At 43.3% G+C, this 25,443-nt stretch overlaps 1 protein-coding gene across 2 annotated transcripts in view; it reads right to left on the reverse strand.

The window, feature by feature from the left end:
- SYD (P-loop containing nucleoside triphosphate hydrolases superfamily protein) overlaps positions 1-25,443 on the reverse strand; it is a 106,940-nt gene that overhangs the window by 62,076 nt on the left and 19,421 nt on the right. Inside the window, exons 5-14 of one of the 2 annotated variants that reach the window (XM_087682444.1) lie at positions 8,498-8,859; positions 8,314-8,375; positions 6,170-8,127; positions 5,780-5,877; positions 5,487-5,672; positions 5,016-5,196; positions 4,770-4,934; positions 4,637-4,680; positions 4,461-4,517; positions 4,270-4,366 (exon numbers count right to left, since the gene is read on the reverse strand). In XM_087682444.1, the coding sequence (XP_087538570.1) occupies positions 4,270-4,366; positions 4,461-4,517; positions 4,637-4,680; positions 4,770-4,934; positions 5,016-5,196; positions 5,487-5,672; positions 5,780-5,877; positions 6,170-8,127; positions 8,314-8,375; positions 8,498-8,859 (3,210 nt within the window). Of the gene's footprint in view, positions 1-4,269; positions 4,367-4,460; positions 4,518-4,636; positions 4,681-4,769; positions 4,935-5,015; positions 5,197-5,486; positions 5,673-5,779; positions 5,887-6,169; positions 8,128-8,313; positions 8,376-8,497; positions 8,860-25,443 lie in introns of both variants that reach the window. The other variant, XM_087682443.1, reaches the window with a different exon arrangement.

Here is a 25,443-nt window from a genome sequence, read left to right on the forward strand (position 1 = left end):
GGTTGAGGCTTCGTAGAGCAGATCGGATTAATTGGGAATTGATATCTACATGTTTTACACATTGTTCACAACATGCAATAGTGTGGGATGAGCTTTGCATCTCGAATGTCACTGTTGTAGGTCATTGGAGTGCGGACAACATGTATTCTTATGCATTACACTTGTTAGATGTGAATTGACAGATTTATCACACATTCAATAAAGATTGGCAAGAGCAACTAAGAACACTGCATTGGAAAGAAGTCTGGGCTATTTCAAAAGCAAGGCACATAGAAATCACTTGTTAGAATTTACCCATTCTCAGTAGTGTTTGATGTAATTCATGTGGTGTATGGACACTTAAATATTTAAGTATCAAATTGTGTCTTAGGACCTTAATGTGGTGACACTAGGGCCTAAAGTTGGTTACATTAGTTGTACATTCAATACTTTCAGTCTATTGTCACAACTAGAGCTAATTCACTCTCTTCACAACTCACTATCACTGTCTTCTCTCTCTTGTTTCTCTCTCCTCCATGGCCAACTCCAATATTTTTTATCAAACTGCTTGATCACAACTATGACACCACCAACCACACAAGATTCCATCACCGCCTCAAGCCACCTGACCACTACCATAAGCCACCAAGGAGAGGCAGGAGTCATCACCACCACTCTATCCTATGCACTTCACCTTGCAGCCCTACTACATGCACAACCAACATTTTCCCTTGCCCGTTGCACTGCCTATCCCACCGCCACCTTTTCCTATTGCGCTCCTTGCACTGCCTAAACTATCACTGCCTGCTGCCACTATGCCCTGCCTTGCTCCGTCCTACGTGCTCTATCCTACGTCCCACCACGCATGCACTGCCTCCAAAGTTACCTCTACTCCACATTGCCTACATCCACTGCACTTGCTACCCTGTTCAGAAACATTTCAACCACTACCAAAGGTTTAACCATCGCTGGCATCTCTACACACATGTCAAGGACTCGAAAATTTGGGATTTTGATTGATTTGAGGTCTTTTGTGTGCATCATCACCAAAATTGTCAACATTGTGCAATTTCATCGACATTTTCACAAGAAATTTGCAGGTTTTGTATTTTTGGGTCCAGCATGTATCCCGAGGTGCAATGAAGTTGTTTATTGCTATCAATCTCTATCCCAAGCCGACAACTCATCGAATTGTAAGGTTATAAGTACAAAATTTCTTCAATTTCTCAAGATTCCTTCAAGAAAATTTGGGTTTTTGCATTTCATGCATCCCAAGGCAGAAAACAGGTGCAGGTACAGCATTTCTTTGCTGGTTGGTATAGTGTGGGCACAAAATTTTACGCAAATTTAGGAATTTACAGCATTAAATTGCTGAAATTCAATTTTTGGCCATGCATTCCAAGGTACAACAGTGCATTGCTGTTTTGTGCAGATTGGCATGCTTTACGAGGCATTTCTAGCAGAATTTGTTTTATGACAGTTTTGGGACAGTTTTGAGAATGCACTCTGTATACAATGTTGGGATTTCGGTACTCATGGGAGTACATTTCACACTTCATCTTTTAACTGTTTGTTTGTAGAGTTTGTGCATTTTATCACAGCAATGGCACAATGTGGGCACCATGATCCTTACAACAACATTTTGGACGTCCTTACTCGAGGACAAATTGGATGGCACTAATTACTCCTTATGGAGTTTCATGGTGCGCAATCTGTTGCTTGCTAAAGATCTTTGGGATTATGTGACCGGTGATTTAGCTAGACAAACAAATAGTATTTCTATTAAATCACATAGGAGACCAATAATCACTTTCCCGGTTGAAACCACTGGCTTGAGCGTAACCGTTATAGCTACGGCTGAGGCTTACAACGGCTACAACGTGTACTTTCCAGCGTTTCAAGATTTTAGAGGTAGGGTATATCGTACTGGAAAAGGGGTAATCATTCCTCAAACGCCTCAAAGACTGCCCCTACTGCTACCCCCATTCCTCCTACATCCTAACAAAGAAGATGGGACTCCAAAGATGCACAAGCCCTGTCCTTAAATGCTCTATCAGTCAAAAGAGTAATAATACCTTAGATTCGGTCTTGCGAGTCCTTGAAGGTAGCATGGGATGTTGCAACTAGGAACGAGACCAAAATCTCTTACTTTAGAAGAGAGCTCCCATATGCACACGTGGATGAGGGTGACGTATGACACATCACCTTACCTACATACAAGATTTAAGAGAACATCTTCTAAATTTTGATGAGGTGATATGGGATGAAGAGACTGTCAACATCACACTCAACTCTCTTCCAGAATCTTATCTCATTTTCTATACTTCATTGAATTTGTCTTTGGGGGGGCAGAACAGCCCCTCACATTCTTGGATTGACTAACCCCTCATTGGAAGAGAAATAGACTCAAAAGAACATAGCTTTGAGATCAGGTGATGTAGCTATGCAAATACTACTACTGCAAGAAGCCCAGCCACTACATAGATGAATATAGAAAGAGGTTAGCAAAGGAGAGAAAGGACTCATGCTTGGCTCTCCAAGAAACATTAACCACTCAGTCATAGGATGGCAATGCTTCAGCCAACTATTGAGGAGGATTATGCATTTCTCACTTGCAATTATGATACTTCTATGCCTGATTTGACATTTAATGCTGTTGAAACATAGTATACATAGTATTTTGATAGTGGGGCATCCAAGCACATCACTTCTCAAAAGTATTTGTTCACATCCATGCAATCAGCCCCTACCGGGGAATGAGTATCTTGTGCAAACAGCTCTAGTTATGATGTTTGTGGCATTGGTACAGTTGTGATCACAACTGCAAACGGATCAGATTTTCAGCTTATGGATGCCTAGCATTACCAAAAATCTTATTTATGTTTAATGTTAGAAGGTTTCCCACTCCCAAAGGGGAGGCAAGCTAAAAAGAGTAGGGAATAGTGAAAACGAACTGAAGCTAGCCCTACTAAAATCCGAAGATCCATAGGTAGGAAGAGTGGTGGTGTCTTGATCAATGTCACAAACATATGAATTGAGTGAGCATGATGCTCTACAATCCTTTAGACCAAGGGATTTGTGGGAAAATGGGTTCGATAATCAATTGCTTCTGGTTACACACTAGATGAAAAAGGAAAAGCAGAAGGAAGAATAAAGGTCATCTAGTCTATCCTCAACAGAGACAAAGAGCACCTGAGGACTAAAGTCCATGGTACAGGCAGCTGATCAATCAGACCACCCCTCATGTGTAGTGGGGGCTGGCTGAGGGGATGGTCATGAAGCCATGTTTGACTAGCATGTCAACACATCAGTATCGGCACCTTGTTGGAGTGGGTGAGTGACACATATTGTAGCATAATCCCCTCTCGGCTGTCAAGGAGGGTCAAAAGTGCTCTCTTGATGTGCTGGAGTTCCCAAATGAAATGAGAGCACCAATTCCTTGGAGCCAATATCATAGACTCTAGGGGAGATTGCTTCAAGGAAGATGTGGAAGACATCTCCGGAAGTGTTCTTGCATTCTGCAAAGCCAAACTTTGTTATTCACAGACAGTGAGGCCATAAAGCACTTCTGCTTTGATACCATATAAAGAAATGGTATGGCAAACACAAAAAACACAAAGTGTACAAAAATATGGAGAACACAATCTGTAGAATGTTGAATGCTAATGAGTGAAGATGATACAAGCCTTGAACCTTTAGGACTGGGGCAGGGGTGTCTGGAGTGGATGTCAGAGTGTGTCATACTCGAAAGAATCCCAAAATGGGGCAGCAGCAATCTAATGTAGTCTAATCATGTTTTAGTCACCTGTGGGCAATGTAGGCAGCTGTAAGGCAGCAAAATGCAAACCTCTCAAGGGTAATGATGATGTCTACAGCCATATAGATGCACCAGCAGTCAGGCAACCAGCAAGGCAGCCTCTTTAAGCAGAAAACATGGCTCTTCCTGCTCCAAAATGATGACCAGTATGAAAATGCAGATCAAGGAGGTGAAGGTGGCAACTGTAGAGGGCTAATCTGATCCTGGGCAGCCTGTAAGCACGATCTACTCAACAATGTTGACTTTAAATATTCCAGGTCATTAAGTAATCTATCAATCTTGTTCTTCAACAGATTCATGAACTATACCCATACTTGTTACAACCTGACGATTTAGTCAAGAATTGAAATCAAATTCCTCTTCCATGAGACCAACAATCAGGGAAAAAGTAAACATTTACTGCTGCTGATCCAAAATGCATATTTAGCCAATCAATTTCTGCAACAAATAATTGATTTTTTTAAAAAATTTACCTGCACAGTTTTCCCAAGTCCCATTTCATCAGCTAAGATACCATTCAGACTGTTGTTGTATAGTGACACCATCCACCTCAAACCATTCATCTGATACCTGGAAAAAGAAAAAGGTCACCATGTCATCAAACAAAATCACAAGAAGCTCATATAAATAAGCCTGTCCTGGAAATACAAGTTCCAGAACTTACTCCCGCAACTTGCCACCAATGAGTGCATGCGGTTGCTCCTGAATTGACTCTTTCACACTGTAAGATGTACAAATTTGAATGAGATCTTACAATCAAGACCAAAATGAGAAGTTGGGAACATTCATGACTATATAATACGAAGAGCTAGAAATGTGCTGATCGCTACACATTCTCACCTATGTGCCATCAAATAGTATTTCTCATTGCTCTCAAGATAATGCTGAACCACCCAAAAAAAAAGTAAACTGAGTCAAGAAAGCAGTATAAACAGATCTAGAAAGCTCATGAGAGCTCAATTGTTGTGCAGACCCGATCTTGGTCAATTGAAGAGCTAAGACTTGCACTTCTTGCATCCAGGTCTGGCTCACTATCAAGTCTTGCTTGCATCTTCTGTTGTTGGAGCTTCACACCAAGTGTTTGCAAGTATGCCTCTGTTTCCTTAAGTAGCTGTTTGACCCTATCTGACTTGGCATCCTACATTAATAGCAAGCATCCAAATTACTTTGGGAAAAGACCAGGAATCCATTAAAAAAAGGTAACCGAAGAATTGGTTACCTTAACCATTCTGAGGTATCCTTCGACATCGTTATTCTTTAGGAGATTGATCTTCTCACGTTGAATCCTTTCCAATTTCTCCCGGTGAGCTCGATCTTTCTTCTTGTGAAACTCTCTGATGTAGCGATTGAAGCCCCTTGAACGTTCACGTCTAGCTTTGAACCAATCATCCAGCTTCTCCCTATATCAGAAACATGAGAGTTCAGATTTATTCCCACATATGACTTTTAAGAATGTACTTTTAGAAACATATCACTGAATCTCATGTTTTTCTCACTCTGCCTTGCAAAATACATTATTGACACTGTCAATATCTTAGACACATGTTAAAATTCATAAAGCAGAATAGAAAGCCCTTGTAGCATTTTCATAAAAGTACACAAATTACATTCCTGTGGCCAATTCAATCATTTATGCTGGCACCAGGCTTACAGAGCAACTAATCAAACTTTCATCTATGAGCTAGATTACTTGTGATTTTCAAGTTCCCGAAAAATTTCTTTCTGTCTTTCTCTTCTTCTCCTCAAACGCTCTTCTTTTTGCCTCATCTCTAATCTCTCCAATTGCTTAATCCGTCTCCCTGGTCTACTCCTTTTCATGATCTTTAATTGATCAATTTCCATTGTAATGGGCTTGAAAAAATCATGCAGGAAGTCCCTGGCATAGAGAACATACAAGTTATAGAGATAGTTGAACATTGAATTGCTTATTGGTTATCTACAAATATACAATATCTTCAGTGAAGAAATAGAAGTTTCTTCTACCTGCGTAATCGCCTCTGCAGCTGAAGCAATTCAAGCTTCTTCAACTCAATAACACTTTTAGTTCGAATTGAGATATCTTGTGAAGAGTTAACAGCCTCCTGAAGAATCTCAACCACCCAAAAAAAAAACAAAGCAAAGTTGTTGTCAAACAACTATGAGGCGACAGCAGTCCATAATGCAAACAAAAGATCCTACAGTAAGCTCTGCTACAGCAAATCTTTCACAAATCATGAAGTCAATGGTTCAACAAATGCAAGAGAAGGTAATCCTCCATGTTACAAAAACATAAGTTCAGAAGAGAGGAAATGCAGAATTTAAAATACTGAAGAGTGTCATTTCAGCATGTTTATTCAAGATACAAGAATTTAATGCTTCAACAAATGCAGCCACCTTCAACTGATGAAACCGCACAGCTATGCTCTCTTCTATTTTCCGCTGCTTTTGAGCCCAACTTTGCTCTTCCAACTGCTTCCGTTTCTTCTGGTCCAGGGTCCACTTTTCAACAGTTGTGTACTCTGACCTGGGTGGCGCTGGAGGGGAATCCTTCTTAGGACTGTATCTCTGTTCTTCTTCATTGTTATCCTCCTCTTGATCTGCTACTTTCTCTTCCTCATCTTTTACTTCCTCTTCTGTTTCACCTCTACTACCCTCTGCCATTTCTGTTGACAATTCTGTTGCTGTGCTCATTCTTGATGCTGAAATGCATGGTGTAACTGGCACTGTTGTTACTGGACCCATCACCAAAGGAACCCCAGCTCCTGTTCCCACCAGTGATGATATTGGCTGACTCACTATTGTTGATTCCGTTTGTTGACCCATCCCTTCACAATTCTGAGTCAGTGGCTGATTCCAGCCTGTATTAGAAAGCCCATTCTTTTCTCGGACATCCAGCCCCTGCAAAGTCTGAGCTTCAGTCAAAGTCTCTTTCTGTTGAAATTCTACACCATCCCACATGAAATTAGGTGGCCCACTTGTATGTACTGGTAGTTCATTGGAAATCCTCCCAACCAGCATGTTAGACATGGGAACAGGTCCGGCTGGCTGCATGAATGCAGGTCCACCATTGCTTTGGCTCGTTGTACAAAAACTTGTCATGTTTGGCACAGAATTTTGACCTTCAGCATGCATCTGGCTCTTATATTGGCCTGCAGTAGAAAGATTAATCAATGATGCCGCTTGCATTTGAGGGCCAACTGTATCAGCATTCAACAAAGGAATTGGCTGTTGATTTCTCATCACAGAAGAAGTTGATGGCCCATCCTTTAAGACATCTGCAAAAGACCTCACAGGCTGGATACCAGCAGCGCTATTGTTAAAGCTTGAACCAGAGATACCACCATGACCATTACAAGAAATAGGCTGCTCATTAGCAAAAGGACGAGGATCACTAAATGCGGAAAGTGTGTGGTTTTCCTGGACCATGCCATGCAAAGCAAGAGCTTCCGGCTGCATGTGAGGACCAACTGCGTCAGAAATGGACACAGCAACTAATTGCTGATTTCTCAATGTTGGCACAGAATTCAGTGGCCCATCCTTCAAAACATCTGCCAAGGATCTCACAGTTCCAAACTGGATACCAGCTGTAGCACTATTAGGACTTGACCCACTTGAACTAAAAGTAGCAGCATGTCCATTCACAGGAACAGGGCGATCAGCATTAGAAGGACAAGGTTCACTTGATGAAGGAGCATGGTGTTCCTGCATGACTCTGCCTTGTGATGCAAGAGCTTCCAGCCGCGTTGCATTACCTTCATCCAGCCTTTCTGACAAGTTTAGAGTTCCACTGACTGAAGTAGCAGAGTCTTGTTTTTCCCTAAAATTCTCACTGGCACCATCCCCCTGTCGCCCAGAATCAGTCTGAAGATCCAGGCATGGTTTTGTTCCAGACAGAACATTGTCAGGTGATGGTCTAGCTTCACCCTTCAGTTTAGAAGCATCAGCTCCTGCAGCCAATCTCTCTTTCTTTCTTGTAGCTATCACGTGCTTTCGCTCTTCTTTTGAAAGAGTAGGATCAATGCGCATGTATTTTCTTCTAGCAGGAAAGCGCTTTTTGGCAGAATCTGCATGTTGTTGATCAAATACTGGAGATTCAAAAGGTGCTGATGTTTTAGGAGGTTTTGATGCAGCATGAGTATCCATAATATACTCAGACGGCTCTGGGATACTTGTTTTTCCTGTCTCTTCGGATGTTACTTTTTCACAAGGATTACTTTTATCCTTGTCTTCAGCTGTACAAGCTGATTCTTTGTTTACATCTTCTGCACAAGCATCAGAAAGAGTCTTGGGCTTCTGCAAATACTCTGCGCCTAGTTCTCCCTTGAAAGGATCAGCTTCGTTGGGATGGTCGACTGCACAAGCGCACACCAAAGGTGATCCTGAGACAATACTCTCAGACATAATAGAACCTTGTGACTTACAACTTATAATGATGACCATACCAATAGGTGTGACCCTAATATTAACAGGGTGAAGTTTGGTGAACTGATCACTATAGTCGTTAGTAACATGAAAAGCAAAGTTTGTACATAGGCTACCTCTTTTCTCTGGTTTATCTAACGCCAGAGCCAAGTGCAATTCCTTTGGTATAGTTCTGTTTCTGCAAAGCATTGGTTAGTTGTGAGAATGCTAGATTTTGTTCTTGAAAGCTTTCATTGAATAAGGCAAAAAATATATATTCTGGACCACAAAGCCTTGCTCAACATCAACCAGCTCACTCACCGCAATGACAAAAACACCAGGCATTGAGCCCTAAGTTGCTTCAGTTGGTGTCCAGAAAAAGGAAAACGCCATCCTCTTGCAGGATCTGGTCTCAAGTTTCTTTGCTGAAGAAAAATTCCTGATGTCGCAAACCTTGCACTACTATTCTCAACACTTGGATTGCCAATAACCTCCCTTGCTGACAAACCAGGCCTTAAACCCAAACTACTAGGCTTGTTATCATGTGAGACGTGAGACGAGCCAGTCCTCTCAAACATCGGATCACTTGGTATCGATGGCAATTGGCCTGCTCCATTTGTATTGCTTGCAATGAATGGTACTGGTGCTGTTACATTGCCATGTGCAGAGAAGCCTGCATTCCTCTGCATTGAAAAACAAACCAATGAGAAGTTATGTGGAATTTTCCTCCCTCCCTCCCTCAGGCCCAACCATTAATTTCCATTTTTTGACTATCAATACATCTGCATGTTCAAGTAGGCACCTAGCACATGGGCATCTTCCTCATAAGGTCGTAGCTTTGCGGTGTCTACCTAGTTACTGCTATTTAGTCAAATTGGCCCACTGCCAATACACCTATGTAAGGAGACTTGAGGTTTGGAAACTCAAACCACAAAAAAAGAAGCCTTTCAAAACAATCCCGCTGTAAAGCAGGGTACCACTAAACTCAATTGCTGCAATGACTACTCTCACTACATGTGGGTGTACATCCTTCAACAGAAATTAGAATAATCCACTTCCTTTTGTTGAGCTAAAATATGCATTACTTGCTGATTAGCCTCTTAAACAACCCCAAAACACACTAAAAATGCTCTTTTAGAGTAAAACCCTAAAACGGGGAGCAGTTCGAGAGAGTTCAGTGGAAACCCTAAAACGGAGAGCAGTTCGAGAAAGTTTAGTGGAAACCCTAATTTTTGGGGCGCCCTTCCACGTCTATAAATAGACAAGCTGCCCCCATTCAGCAATCATCCTCGTTTTGCAGGTTATACCAGCCCACACACCCTCTGCTGCTGTTGGTGCCTAGTTTCCAGCCTACAGCCCGCCTCCATCTGCTGTCCAGACATTATCGACTGCAGCCACATCATCTTCAGCCTGTCCATTGCTATAGGCGACAGCTCTCAGCTGCTAGCGACTGCTCCAGACTATCCCAGACTGCTGTTCAGCCTGCTGTCCATCATCTCCAGGGTCAGCCAGCCTGCATTTTCAGCATTGCAGGCCCTGACACTCTCAGACACTGTTTCAGCCTGCTGTTTACAGCAGATTGTGCACAGTTTCCAGCCCCCGATCGGTGGTACACTGCTACGTTTACCAGTTTCCAGCCTCCAGACTGCTGCGTTTTGGTGACCAGCCTGCTGCCATTCACTATTCAGCACTCCTACACTCCGACTGGTGGTCACAGACTTGGGATCCATCTTCGATGGACGTTACACTCCGACACTGCTCTGCCCTTGAGCATACTGTACACTCTTACATTCATTTACAGCATTCGTTCACTTCAAAGTTGTGTTCTCTCTCTCCCTTCTTCTGTTTGTGTTTGAGTTTTGAGTTTTGCGTTTAGGGTTTCAACTTAGCCCTCTGTGTCTATGCCTGTGTCTGTGTCTTTGTGTTTCTGCCGTGGTCGTACACTTTGTGTGTCCTCAATGCAAACCCTAGCAGTCTTCTTAACATGGTATCAGAGCCGGCGCTCTTGTAAAGAGTATCCTGCGGACATTGTTGAGAGCTAGTCTTTGTGCAAGGCACACAATACAACTTGTAACCAAATCACAATGTCCCAGACACCTTCTCCAGTTCCTATGATGTCTTATCAGGCTTCTCCATCATTGGAGACCCTGAGACGGCATTATGGACTCGGTGAGGAGGACGACACCCCACCTTCACCAAATTTCACTAACATGACAGAGAAGGACTTTGAGGAATACTATCGCAACAAGTACAATGATGTTTACACCCCTCCTACCAATTTTGCTACCACATCCGGACCGGTTGGTGAGGCTGGCCACCTCTCCGATCATGGAGGACATACGGCATTCGGAACGTCTGGCGATCCATCTTCATCATCTTAGCCAGGTCCAATGTCAAGTTTGTACAATTCTTTTGTGTTGCATAAATCAAAACCTCGCATGTTTCTTCTTTTGAAGTACAGGATCCGGATGGCTTTGCGTATGTGAACTTCAATAGAGGGGGCTCACAAAGCAAACAGAATTCAGGTACATCTACATCTTCTGTTTCATTTGAGCATATCACACACACTTCTCACTTCCCTCCCATTCCACCCTCTTCTATATCACACCTTGATCATCTCTCATCATCTTTTTAAAATCTTGGATTATACTCCACATCTGCATCACACACCCTAGGGATTGGATCTACCATCTCTGCTCCTAGCACCTTTTCCTTCTCCACCCCATTCTCTACCTCTTTGCACCATGGTACTTCGTTAGGGGGAATGCCACCCTTTAACACAGTGCCTCTCACCTTTCAACAAATGAGCACACCCATCACTCCTGGGTCGACTGTGATGGGCATCCCCCTCATTATCCCCAGCTTCACATCTCCCATGACCACTCATACGCAGGGGCTTCCATCCTCAGCTTATGGTGCGTCTTCACACTCTCCTTGGGTCACACCTACGCAAGGATTCCCATCTTCTGCTCCCCGTGTTCCCATTCCACTTCCTTGGGTTCCTCGTGTGGCTACCATGCCCATGCCTAGTCAGCCCATCCCTACCCATGGATCCACCTTGCACACTGCCCGCATGCCTGGTGGCACTCTAGGGTCCATTCCCAAGTGTACTCCACTCCCCCCATCCTACCCCCACTACACTTTTTCACACTATCCATCTCCGAGCACTACCACTCCTATTGCAACGGCCAAGAATGCCTTCACGGATAAGACATGTTTTAATGGGTCAAATTTCACTACTTCGTCGAATTTCATGCAACAAGTGCTTGAGTCTCAGGGTCTTTGGGACCTCTTCATTGGTCTAGAGCCTATGTCGGACCCTCGACTAGCTCACCCTGACTACATCCGTCAATGGAGAGTCCGCAATGCTACAGCCAATGTTAAGCTGATGCAAGGATTGCTTCTTGAGTTTCACTCTCAGTTGCAGCACTTCCCGCTCACGTCAAAGTGTTGGAGTCACCTTCTCGACCGCTATGCGGCTCGTGATCGTACTCGGCACATCAATCTCGACTTTGAGCTTCAAGAGTTCTCTCTTAAGGAAGGGGATGATCTGAAAATCAAGCTGGCTGACTATAGGCGGTAACTTGTCAAGTTTGCCACTACTGACTCTCCAAAGTCAAATGATGATCAGGTTACATTCTTCTTGAATAAGTTACCCGCAAAATACTTCGATTTCATTCAACACATCATCTCCCAACCTCGATTGCCAACCTTCTACGAGTTTAAGTGCTAGTTCTTGCGTTACGCAAGGCTGCATGATCAAGTCCACAAGAAATCCTCGTCACAGTCTTATTTAGAGCAAGGGGGGTTAGTTGCCTCTTCTTCGGGAGGGAAAACCACCAGTGGCAAGAACTCGCCAAATACAAAGGCAAGCCAATCAAAGGGTGACTCCTCTTCCTCCGATGGAACCAAAGAATCAAGACCTATCTGGTAGCAACTCCCTAAGAAAAACCAGTTTTACACACGCTATCAGAGAGCAGACCATGTGGATGAGGAGTGTTGCTCCAAGGCCCAAGGTCTTCCACCTAAAAAACCTCAGCAAACCTCTACGACTCCACAGTCCAGTGGGGCTATGCCTTCTACTACTGCTCCTCTAACCCCCACAGCGAGACTGCCGGACATGTGGCACCCGGACAGCCTCAGCGGCCATCCTTCTCTACTCCTGAAGGATCGGTTGATTGGCCTGCAGGTTCCGATCCCATTGCACTTCATGCATCTATCTCACCTTCCTCCCCACCTCGTCAAGCATTCCCTTGGCAGAGCTCTACTACTGGACGTACACGATGGTGGCCACCTTCTTAGACTAGCATGTCTCTAGGTCCTTTCAGATATCCTATATCAATCTAGCATTCATTTTTCGTACTCTTAGAGTCGGGTCCATAAGATTTTTGTCTCTACATTTTAAGTCTTCCGTTGCATTTACTCACACACACATACACATTTGCATCTTTGCACTTGTTCCTTCAATTAGCTTTTCATTTTTGTTTTGTTTTGTTTTTGGAGCATCTCACTACTGACCTCTGTGATTGCAGACTTTGATCTCCTTTGTAGGTTTTGTTTTTAGTGTAGGGCTAACATGCATGTTTGCCTAGTCCTACCTAGGCTAGAGACTTGGGATGTGCGTCGTTCCTTCATGGTTTCATTATCCTTGGAGTTTTGCTCTTCTACCAGCATGGAGGCTTCCCCTCCCGAGGCGGATCGTGTAGCATCTCTCTTCATGCTATCATGGCGGTGACTTCTACCTAGCTCTTCCAGATGAGATACTTCCTCCTCCTCTTCATTCCTTATGGTTCTCGGCACCACACGAAGACCGACATCAGGCTCCTCTTCCTTCTTCGGCATCTACATCCAAGTTGAGAGGGGGTTTCTACCCTTCTTGGTATTCTACAGGCTTCAACACTTTGCCTTCGACATCGGCTTCTCCCCCCCTGTTGTACCTTACCCTTTGCATTGCATGATCTCATCATCTTTGTACTAGGGCGCTTGGGCAAGTGAACAATTTTCCCATGAGGGACACTGTCCAAGCGGCACCTACTGCATGAGCATTTTTCAGCATGTAGCATACTTTGCATCTCATTGTACAGAGGACCACTTGAGCGGATCCTAAGTTGTTTCCACCGGTGGCTGTTATTACCACACCACCATCATTCTTCATCACATGGATACCTCATTACCTACTATTCCTCGTCATCGACACCCTGAGTGGATGGGTTAGCTTGTACTCTTTTATGATGTATTGGGTATGCCCTCCCTACTCCCGTCTTCTAGGTCACTATTACTCAATCGGCCGCATCCCATAAAATTTACCACACTTATTCAAAAAAAAAAACAACACACAAAGTTCAATGTGGTTCCATCCGCTTTTGTAGGACTTGGTAGGCCACTGGGCAGCCGACATGCACCCTTTGTCCGATGCCCTATTCTCTCTGGGTTGACTACTTGGATTCCCTTGGTAAGATAACCATCGCCTCTGTAGTCCTGGTAGGTCACTCGGCAGCCAACATGCACCCTTTGTCCGATACCTTGGCTGCTTTGGGGTGGGACGCCTTGGGGTACATAAAAATCACCATGGCTGGCCTAATCTTTTGGCTCAGTTTTAGGCCTGAGAGGGGGTGTTGAGCTAAAATATGCATTACTTGCTCGAGAAAGTTTAGTGGAAACCCTAATTTTTGGGGCACCTTTCCACATCTATAAATAGACACACTGCCCCCATTCAGCAATCATCCTTGTTTTGCAGGTTATACCAGCCCACACACCCTCTGCTGCTGTTGGTGCCCAGTTTCCAGCCTGCAGCCCACTCCATCTGCTGTCCAGCCAAAATCGACTGCAGCCACATCATCTTCAGCCTGTCCATTGCTGTAGGCGACAACTCTCAACTGCTGGCGACTGCTCCAGACTGCTGTCCATCATCTCCAAGGTCAGCCAGCCTGCATTTTCAGCATTGCAGGCCCTGACACTCTCAGACACTGTTTCAGCCTGCTGTTTACAGCAGACTGTACACAGTTTTCAGCCCCCGATCAGTGGTACACTGCTGCGTTTACCAGTTTCCAGCCTCCAAACTGCTGCGTTTTGGTGACCAGCCTGCTGCCATTCCCTATTCAGCACTCCTACACTCTGACTGGTGGTCACAGACTTAGGATCCGTCTTCGATGGACATCACACTCCGACATTGCTCTGCCCTTGAGCACACTATACACTCTTACATTCATTTACAGCATTCATTCACTTCAGAGTTGTGTTCTCTCTCTCCTTCTCTTGTTTGTGTTTGAGTTTTGAGTTTGGCGTTTAGGGTTTGAGTTTTGCCCTTTGTATCTGCGTCTGTGTCTTTGTGTTTCTGTCGTGGTCGTACACTCTGTGTGTCCTCAGTGCAAACCCTAGCAGTCTTCTTAACACCTTTGCTATGTGGATCCACTTAGTTACAAATCAGATGGGAGCCTATATGAGAACAACCCAATCTGATAAAGGTAGTGAGTTTGTCTCCCATCAGTTTACTTAAGTTATTGCATCAATTTACTTGGAGTTCCTTGAAAAGCACGGCATTCGCAGCCAATTGACCTCATCCAACTCCCCTTTTCAGAAAGGAGTGGTTGAATGCAAGAACCAGAGGGTCATGAAAATGGCTCATTCCATCTCATTTGCAGCAGAACTCCCTGAGTATCTATGGCCAATGGTGATCAACACTCCAACGTACCATTTGAACAAGAGCCTAATGGTGGCAATCTATCATAAGGCCTTGTTCAAGGCTTTCTATGGCAACGACCTTATTTGTCCCACCTATGAATCTTCGAATGTCATGTGTGTGCGCGCATGCACAAATACAGATGATGATAAGCCAAGCTCATGCCCAAATCTACTTTGTATAGGTTGTTCTTCCAAGGTGGAGGCCTTTCATTTGTTCAATCTCCTTTGAACAAGCTCTTGATCTGATTTTGCAAGTTCCATTGCACTCTCCCAATCGAGTTCCTTTCCAATTCGGGCTGAGCCTAGATCCCTTCCTATTGCAGAATCGCCGTCTTCATCAAAAACTCCGAGAAACCATTCCCTCATTGGTATCAACAAACCATGTGAAATTTGGCACTCATTCCCACTAACTCCTCCTTGTATGGCGCACATTGGCTGCAAGGCTTGATCCTTCTACTTCATTTGCATTTATCTTTACAGCAAACAACATTGCCCATAGCCAAAGGCTATGATGACTCCTATTTGGCATATGGCCATGAAGCAAGAACTTGAAAGTCTTGAGTCGAATAGTACTTAAAAATAGTACTTAAACTCTGATAGAGTGTCCTCATTTACAAGAAGCTCATTAAGAACAAGTGGATCTTTTACACTAAGTTCAAAGCAGACAATGCGCTCAATAAGTATAAGGCCCACTTGGTGGTGCAAGGGTCTCAACAAAAAGAACACATTATCAAAAAACCTTTGCTTCCATCGCTCACCTTATATCCATGTGACTTTTATTGAGCTTGAACGCTCATCATGGCTGGCCCATCTCTCAAATGGGCATGAAGAGCACCTTCCGTAATGGTGTCTGGGAGGAAGAGACCTTAAGTGGATCAGCCACATCTTTCCAATCTCTAGCCATGAGGACTTGCAAAAGGCCCTTTACTAGGTAAAGAAAGGTCCTTGAGCCTGGTACTATATGATTGATAGATTTTTCAGAGATTAAAATTTTTGACCCTCTTTGTATGATCCAAACCTACACATTTTTCATTCACACCAACTCACCTCTATTGACTCCCCCTCTCAGAATGAAGTCATAGAGTGTAGGAAGTTGGAACCGGCCATGGAAAAGGAGCTTGAGAGCAATGACTGTAAGGATAAGGTCTTTTGTTTGCAAAAAGCTCTTTATATGCTGAAACAAGCACTACCATCATGGTTCCATAGGATGAACGGGTTCCTTTGAACTCATGGTTTTCGTTCTAGCAACTAGTTGAACAATTTTGTACTAATCAAGCACAACCTGTGGCCATTCCACTGTCAAACTAGCCAAGGACTCCCATGGTCAAGTTCTGACCCATCGACGAGCACACATACAAATCTATTGTAGGAAAATTACTCTAGTTGATTCACACTAGACCAAATTTAGCTTACTAAATGTCTTTGCTTAGTCAATATTTCAATGCACCAAAAATGTCACATTGGACTGCATGTTTATGTGCATTGAGATATGTTCAGTGTACCTTTTATTATGGACTTACTTATGGTCATGGTTTGGATTTGCAAGGTTATACCAATTCGAGGAGGGCAAGACATCCCAACACCCAACGTTCCCATGGTGGCTACATCTACCCTTTGGGTACAGCTCCCATTTCATGGAATCAAGCCATAAGCAAGAGATAGTGGCTACTTTTCCACCACAAAGGAAGAATATTGGGCACTCTTCAATGGCACCATATAGGGTGTGTACTTGAGGAGCTTGGTAATGGCACTTCATTTCCCATGTGTGACATCAACCATCATCTTCTACAATAACCAGAGTGCCATCACACTATCTAGTAACCCCATCATCAATCTGTGGAAGAGGCACACTAGAGCCCACTATCGCTTTAGCAAAGAGCAAGTTGAGCTAGGCACCATCCACCTAGAGTTTATGCCATCATTGGACAATTTTGTAGATATCTTGACCAAGTCGGTCAACAAACAGATTCTTCAATACTTGCTACTACGAGAGTGCGCAATGGAAGAGGAACACAAACATGGAGAGAAAAGGAGAAGAGAAAAGATAGCAAGAAGAGAAGAGAGATCTACACTGAATCTGAAATGAATGTTGAATACGATGGTGGACTGATCAGTCCCTGCAGGCAGCCCAAAGCATCAATGAGGGCACCACATCAGGTTGGAAAATGATGACAGCACCGGAGACAGTGATGACGATGACAGGGACGAAGTGTGCAGCCAACAGTGGACAAGATAGAGAAGAATGATGCAATCTGTGACAGCACCTACAGAAGCAAAAGAGAATGATCTCCCCCAGCCAGCCAATGGCTATATATAGCCAAAAATGCTGGAATTTAGCTTACCAGCAGCTGGCCGACTGCAATAAATGAAGTCTGACTAACATCTGGGCAGTGAAAATGATGACATGGCAGCTGGTGGGCAGAATTGCTGCAGTCTAGAGCTGATCAATGTCAAACAGGGCTGATCCGAGGAGGGGAATCAACACAAATTTGAATGACAAACATAGTCAAAGCTCCTGTATCTCTATCAAACTCTAGCAGAGCTCACAACTAGGAGATGACAGATTGACAGAATAAAATGGCAAGCTAACACCCCCTCTCAAATCCTAGGAGTGTCTAAAGAATCAACAACCTCATGTGATGAAGCATAGAAGCCTTGGACAAAGGCTTCATGAAGAGATCTGTTGCATTGTCCCCCAATGGGACAATAGGCCACCACTAACTTGGAATCTACGATCCACTCCTAGATATAATGGTACCGAATCTCTATATGCTTCATGTGAGCATGAAACACAAGGTTCTTTGCCAGATCTAAGGCACTCTAGTTATCCATGTGCAAATGTGTGGGTCCTCCCTGTGGAAAGCCAATCTCAGCCAACATTCAACAAAGTCAGATAGTCTCCATTGCTGTAGAATAAAGTGCTCGGTACTCGGCCTCCATAGAAGATAAGGCCACAGTCGGCTATTTCTTACTACTCCATGAGATAGCTCCCGATCCAAGGGAGAAAGCATAGTCTGTAGTGGATCATCACGAATCCATATTACTTGCCCAATCCGAGTCACTCCATCCAGCAAGAGTGGCCCCCTCTCCATACATGATCCCATAGGATCCAGTCCCCTATAAGTAATGCAAGACACACAAAGCAGCTCACCAGTGAGCTTAAGTAGGAATCTTCATGAAAGAAGACATGAATGCCACCACAAAAGAGATGTCTGGCCGAGTATGCATAGGCCAAATCAAAGAACCAACAAGGCACCTATAAACAGGTGGCATCCAGTAGGGGATCTTTGGTTGCCACACACTTGGGTTCAAGGTCCATGAGGCAAGAAATAGGCCGACACTCGGCATACCAAACTCCGGAAGAAGCTATGAGATATAGATATGCTAGGAAATGAAGATGCCTTGTGCCATCTAATAGATCTCCATACCAAGGAAGAAGTGAAGGATGCTAAGGTCCGTCGTGTCAAACTCTTTGCAGCAAGAGCTCACACGTCTGATCAACCTCCTATGAGTCACTCCCTATGATAATCAAGTAATCCACATACAAGATGACTTAAACACACATGTTACCCACAACCTTGTAATAAAGATTGGGGTCATGATCTAATCGATGGAAGCCACCTGTAAGAATAATCAATCAATCCTCTAGTACCAAGCCCTAGGAGCTTGCTACAGGCCATAGCAGGCCTTCCGCAATCTGTAAACATGATCCTTCCACCCTACACAAGAAAACCAAGAGACTAAGAAGCATTAATCTCCTCCTCTAGAAGGCCATTCAACGCAAACTTGACATCCATCTAAAAGGCAGGCCAACAGTGATGGGCTACAAGAGTCAAGATAGCTCGAATTGTAGACATCTGAGCCATAGGTACGAAAGTCTCTAAATAATCCAACCGTGCCCTTTGTGCAAATCCCTTAGCAACAAACCTAGCTTTGTACTTGTCCCAAGGATCCATCATCCAAATACTTGGTCTTAAAGACCCACTTCACACCAATCACCTTCCGCTTCCATGGATATGGAACCAACTCCCAAGTCTAATTTCGCTCGATGGAGTCAAGCTCCTCTTGCATAGCATGATGCTAGATATCCTATGAAAGAACCTCATCAACTGTAGTAGACTCATAATCCTAAGAATCTGAGATATAAGAGCATAGTTCACACAAAGTGAACCACTCCACTAGGCCCATATCCTAGCTAATCTACATAGGCCTAAAGGGGTCACGAGAAAATGAGTAACACTTGCATCCTCCGAGGGCTGTCAATACCACCGAGGAACTACTACAAGAGACTGAGAGGCCTCTAGTACCTATAATGAACATGTATGGGAAAGGAACTCTCCTTCACTGGGTAAAGGTAAATCCCCCTCATTAGAAGAAGAGGGCTCCTCAAATAGCCCAAGTCCCTCAGATGTTGGAGGGGATAGGGAAGGAGTAGAAACACTCAATGAAGAAGGAATAGAAGGAGCCATCAAAGGTGGAAGAGGAGTTGAAGGGGGAGAAGGAGGGGATGGAGTGGAAGACAAAGAAGGGGTGCCACTAGGTAACCAAGCAAAAAGGGGTGGAATTGATGGGGTTTTTTTGTGGTGGTGGTGTGTGTTGATAACGAAGAACAACCTGCACAAGAAAGCACCATTAATGAAATCATCAAAGGCTAAAGCATTGCATCCAAAGATACGAAAGTGTGGGACACAAAAGGCTTCTTTCCAAAGAAAGCCTCATGTAACATCATGTCCTGTAATGTGGAAGTCAAAGACTTATTGTGGATATGCACCGCTATAGCAACCGCCTCACCCCAATGGGAGTGAGGTAGACTCCAATGCTCCAACATCGATCGCCTAGGCCATCTCAAGCATGGTCCAACTAGCACACTTCACCACAATATTCTCTAATGGTAAGTTTGGATGGGAATACTCCACCCACATGTCATGATCCTTGCTGCAAAACTTCAAAAAATACATTAGAGCAAACCTCACTACCATAGTCAATTTGTACACCTTGAACCTTGAAAGACGTTTGCATTCAGTAAACACCTTCCACTCATGGAAGTTGGAGTACGCCTCACTCTTGTACTCCAAGAAGTATGGCCACACATATCTACTAAAATCATCGACAATCAACATCAAATACTTTGCCTTCCCAAGCGAGGCCATGCCCATAGGTCCACATAAGTCAATGTGAACCAACTCTACCAGTGTAGTAGCCCTCTGTGAAGCAACCTGTGGATGAGGCTACTTATGCTACTTGTCTCATTAGTAGCTAGGGCATAAGCTATGAACACGAGGAAAATCAAGGAGACCCTCCACTAAGTTCTTCCTAGAAGCCTTTCATATGGTGTCGAAGTTTAGGAGCCCATAATGGGTATGCCAAGCAAAGAAACCCAAGCTCATGAGAAGTCCATGCAACAAGGGTTGTGAGCTTAAAAGCCCACCCTCCTAAGTACATGTCCAAAGGATAGAACCCATAGAAGAGTTCTCAACAGTCACAACATCCTGGGAAAAGACCACACGATTACCTAACTGTGTCAAACCATGGATAGAAAGAAGTTTAAAGCCCAAGTCTAGAACATGAAGGACTTTGGACCCGTTGAGGCCTAACAATCAAGGAAAAGGAAAATGGTTCCCACTCCACGCACTAGCACAGAAGAGTTGTCACCAATGGTGACCAAACTCCCTCTAGAACAAAGATCCGAAAGCTAATCCTGAAGGTAAGCCATATGGGAAGTGACCCCACTATCAACAAGCCATGGCTTCTCCTTAATGGAGGAAGCAAGAGCAATATCCTCCACCTCAAATAGATGCACAAAAACAAACTTGGTAGTAGCAGGGGTACCTTCAAGTCCTCCAGACCATCCTTTGGCTTCAAATGGAGGTACTTCTGTCAACACTTCTCGAGGTGAGTGCCCTTCCTACAATATGGACACTTGGAATCAATCTTCTTGTCATCCTATTTCTTAGTGTTATTTGCTTTCTTGTTTCCCCCTCCTATACCTCTAGTAAAAGCTCTAGTAGAGCTTGATCCACCGGCTCCTATCTCTTTCCTTAAAATACTCATCATGCTCCAAGACAAGCGTGGCTAACTTCTCCCAAAGAAGAGTCTCATGTACTCTCAATGTTAGAAGGCTGGTGTAGAAGACATTATACTTAGGAGATGGCAGTTGGGTAAGAAGGACCATGGTTGTATCCTCTCAAGATATTGTCCATCTAAGAGATGCAAGCTCATTCCTCATATCCTCCATTTTGTTGATGTCCTTCATGGAAGAAGAGTCATTAACCGAGAGCATGAGAAGTTTCGTCTCCAAGGTGATACAATGGGCAAAGGTCTTCTGATGATAAAGAAAAGAAAGCTTTGTCCACACTTTTGTTGCTGTCTATAACCTATGCACATAAACTAGGACAGTTTTGAAGGCTCATAAAGAGAAGACTAAGCTCAAGAATCGAGCCTATCTCAAAGGGCTACACGATCCATAGATAAGCCAATAGTAGGATATTGCACACGCCAAGGAATAGGGGCAATGACAAAAGCCAAAAGATCAAAGGTGTCAAGAATACACTCCACTTTGCAAGACCAAAGGAAGTAATTTGATCTGTCCAAATGGTCTTCTTTGGGGAGAGCAGGAGGAACAAGCACCTAAACAGAAGGTGCTATCATAGGCATCCAAGGGTAGGAGGATGGGCCTTATGAGAGAAATGAAGAGAGGGAAGAGGAGAGGACTGCTCCAATCTATGTGATTGGTCAAGAGAGGGTTCCCGTTCAGATGGGGCTCAAATCTCTTATTTCACAATGATCACGCTCTCTCTCAAAGGGAGTAGGAATAGACTCCTCATCTGAGTCATCAAAGCCTTGGAACTAGTGATATTCCATGTCTCTAAACCTGCAAACACACTAAATTTGTCATGTTTGGTTGAAGAAGAGCCCGAATAGAGAGAACAAACAAGCAGCTTCACTTGCAAGGAAAATGTTGTAGATGTTCCACCTTTGTCAGAAGCACTTGTAAAATGCAAAAAATCTGCACTTTCTGCAAAAACAGCAGGCAGAAAATATGTATTTTCAACATTAGGGTGGTTTTCTCTGAAGGAAATCTCCATGTCCTCACTTACGCAATGTTACCATGTGAGAGTGTGCAATGGAAGAGGAACATGAACACGTAGAGAAAAGGGGAAGAGAAAAGACAGCAAGAAGAGAACAGAGATCTACACTCAATCTAGAAGGAATGTCGAATGCAATGGCCGACCGATCAATCCCTGCACACAGCCCAAAGCAACAATGAGAGCACTGGATCAGGCTGGAAAATGATGGCAGAACCAATGATGGTGATAGAGATAGTGACGCAGATAGAGGGTGCAGCCAGCAGTCCTCGGAGAAGACGGAGAAAAATGCTAAATTTTGGGAGAGCACCTACAGAAAACAGAAGAGAATGATCTGCCCCAGCCAGCCAGTGGCTATATAGCCAAAAATGCTGAAAATCTGGCCAGTCCGTAAATGGCAAACTGCTGCCAGCTGGTCAACTGCAATAAATGCAATCCAACTGCCATCTAGGCAGTAAAAATGATGAGGTGGCAGCTGCTGGGCAGAATCGCTGCAGTCTAGAGCTGATCAATGTTAGGCAAGGCTAATCCAAGGGAAAAAAAATGCACACAAAACTGAATGTAAACACGATCAAAGCTCCTCTATCTCCGTTAAACTCTGACGGAGCTCGCAATCAAGAAATGACAAAATAACAAAATAAAATGGCAAGCTAACAGCTACCACAAATCGGCATGCGTGCTCCCTCCCCTTCTGCTTCAAATTGATGGGGGGAGGGGATTCCCTTTGGCTTTCCTTTCCACATTGAGAGGTAGCAACCTGAATCTCTTGGTGCTAACGAGATTTTGATTACAAATTGCTTCGTGAACAATCTTATTATTTTGTATTATTGTATCTAAAACCAACCTTCCTTTCGTGGATGTGTGGCAATTCCCTAAGTACAACTTAGTTACAACAGTAACATCTATTACAAAATTGAGAAATGCAAATTAACTTACAATCTTGGACAATGAACACCCTATTGGCCCCCCTTTCAGTATTTATTTAACTTAATTGAAGAAGAAGTTGATGTACAATGGGATTCTCCCAATCCCTTTCGGTATTCCAACTCCCCTTGCTGTTTAAAATGATCAGCAAGTCTTCAATCTGATTTGCCCCTTGATTCGGGCAATCAATTGGCTTTCATCCACTTTGTGGAGATGAAAAATACCCCAAATTCATTGATTTGTTGGTCCCTCCACTTCACTTTGACTAAACACAGCTTTAGCCTTGTTGAATCCAAGTCTTGGAGCTTCTAATTTCTAGCACACTTCCAAAGGCTGCTTTTCTACCTGCAAATTAGGGTTTATAGCAGAGAAATTTGAAATTTCTCAGTCTCTAGTGATCTCTATGCTATAATCTTCAGAGCAAGGCTGTAAAAAGGCTGGGAAATGAGTGAGAATGCTGAGGAGAGAAAAAAATCCAACTTTCTTCGTTAAGAACTTAAGAAAATATGTCATTTACTCCTGCCATCTTGTCTCAAAAGCTTGTATATGCAAAGAACTGAAGAAAATCAATCATTTACTGCTGTTGCCCTATCTCAATAGCCTATAGATGTTATCACCTACTATTGATTGGTCTTCTCCTGCCCCTGGCTACCTCAAAAGGTCGTCCAATGCTTGCAAATCAAACCGGCAGCCTTCTTAAGACGTTTTTCAGTTTTGCATGGCATTTTCGACAAGTAGTAACCTTCTCAAATGGTTTTTCCAGCATTATCCATAATTATATATTAATTTTCAGTCTTTAAATACTGAAAATTACCAACCAATCATAACATAACCTAAGATTCACAAAGAAACTTAAAAACATTTCTGGATTATCATGCGACATGTCTATTTCTCATGAGCTCAACTCATCTGGCAAAACCAAACCATAGCATAATATAACCAAGCATAAACCATGGCTAAATCATCAATGGCATCATAGCATATGTTGTTGTCCATGAAACCAAATATAAAACATTGAAAACTAAGTATAATCTGATCATAAACTGATCACTTGCTGATCTAAGAACTAATCACAAGCTGCTACAAATGCATCCCCAAACTGATCACAAACTCATTGCAAAAGCTAAGCAGCAATCAATGCAAAAATTGATCCAAAACTAATCCCAAAAGTGACCATAAACGGTTCTCAAGTAGGTCAAAAACTGAGCTGCAACTAATCTGAATTTTTGTCTCAAATTTGAGGCAAAAGTCATGCCAAATTGATCATAAGCTGATGCAAAACTATAGTTCCAGTGCCCGGGCGAAACTCATATTCATCTGCATACATCTCACAGTGACTAGTACACTAAGTAGTGACCTCATGGCAAACATACTGTCAACGCACTACCTTGGATGCATGTTGAATACATCCGAGATCCACTACATACGAGAGCTATCCATAACTGGAGAAGTGAAAGTGCTATCTCCCCTTTGAGCATCAAGCAATACTCCAAACCCTTGCTCTGTTGAACCTAACGGAGCACGACTAAAGTCGGCTCTAATTGAAAGGCATCTAGGTAAAGCTATAACAACTAAGGATAGTCTGCCAAGTCATCCTTTTCCATCCATTTGGCATCCATTGGTGAATAATTCTAAAATTTCACCAAGTATCTCCTAGAAACTTTACCTTTGACCTTTCTTTCCTTATGTGCCAAAATCTGCTTGGGTACCAAAATCTCATCCAACTCCTCAACCTCAGGCTGAATTTCAGCAAACATATCCTCTAACACATCACCATGAAAAGGCCTCAACAAAGTGACACAAAAGGCATTATGTATCCGTCAATGTGAACGTAATTTCAGCCGATATGCCACATCGCTGATCTTCTCAAACACCAAGAAGGGCCCATAGCGTCTCATACTCAACTTCATATATAATCTTTCTCTTCCTTTCATCTTTTTCAGCCTTGCCTTTTCAAAACGCAGCAATACATAATTACCCTCTGCAAACTGCAAAGCACGTCTGTGGCAATCAACTGCCCTCTTTTGCTTTCCTTGTGATCTCTAAAGTGTATATTTTATCTTTGCATAGACTACATCCAAGTTTTCCACATAACAATCAGCCTCAAAGATCTTATCCTTAGTTTGCAGAATAGGTGGTATCTTCTTGCCACCCTCAACCACCTCAAATTGAGCTTTGCCCGTAGAACTATGCACTGTGTTATTGTAAGCAAACTCAACCAAGGGCAAATGCTACTTCCACTGTGTCTTATGGTCTGAAACATAGCACCTCAAAAGATCTAATACTGTGGAATTTGCTTTCTCAGGTTAACCATCTGTCCGTGAATGGAAGGATGATGAGAATTTCAACGTGGTACCCATATTTTCAAACAACTCCTTTCAAAATAAACTGGTCATCCGAGGGTCTCAATCACTAATGATCGACTCTTGCATACCATGATACTTAAAGGTATGCTGCAAAAACAATCGTGCCATATGATCAGCCTTTATTTTCTTCCTCACCAGAATGAAATGGGCTTGTTTGCTGAACCTGCAAATGATAGTCCATATTCCATCATTCCCTACAGGTGTCTTAGGA

This window comes from Lygodium microphyllum, chromosome 1, assembly GCF_053477565.2.
Source record: "Lygodium microphyllum isolate KBCC chromosome 1, Lygodium_microphyllum_v1.1.10, whole genome shotgun sequence".
Classification (NCBI taxonomy): Eukaryota; Viridiplantae; Streptophyta; class Polypodiopsida; order Schizaeales; family Lygodiaceae; genus Lygodium; species Lygodium microphyllum.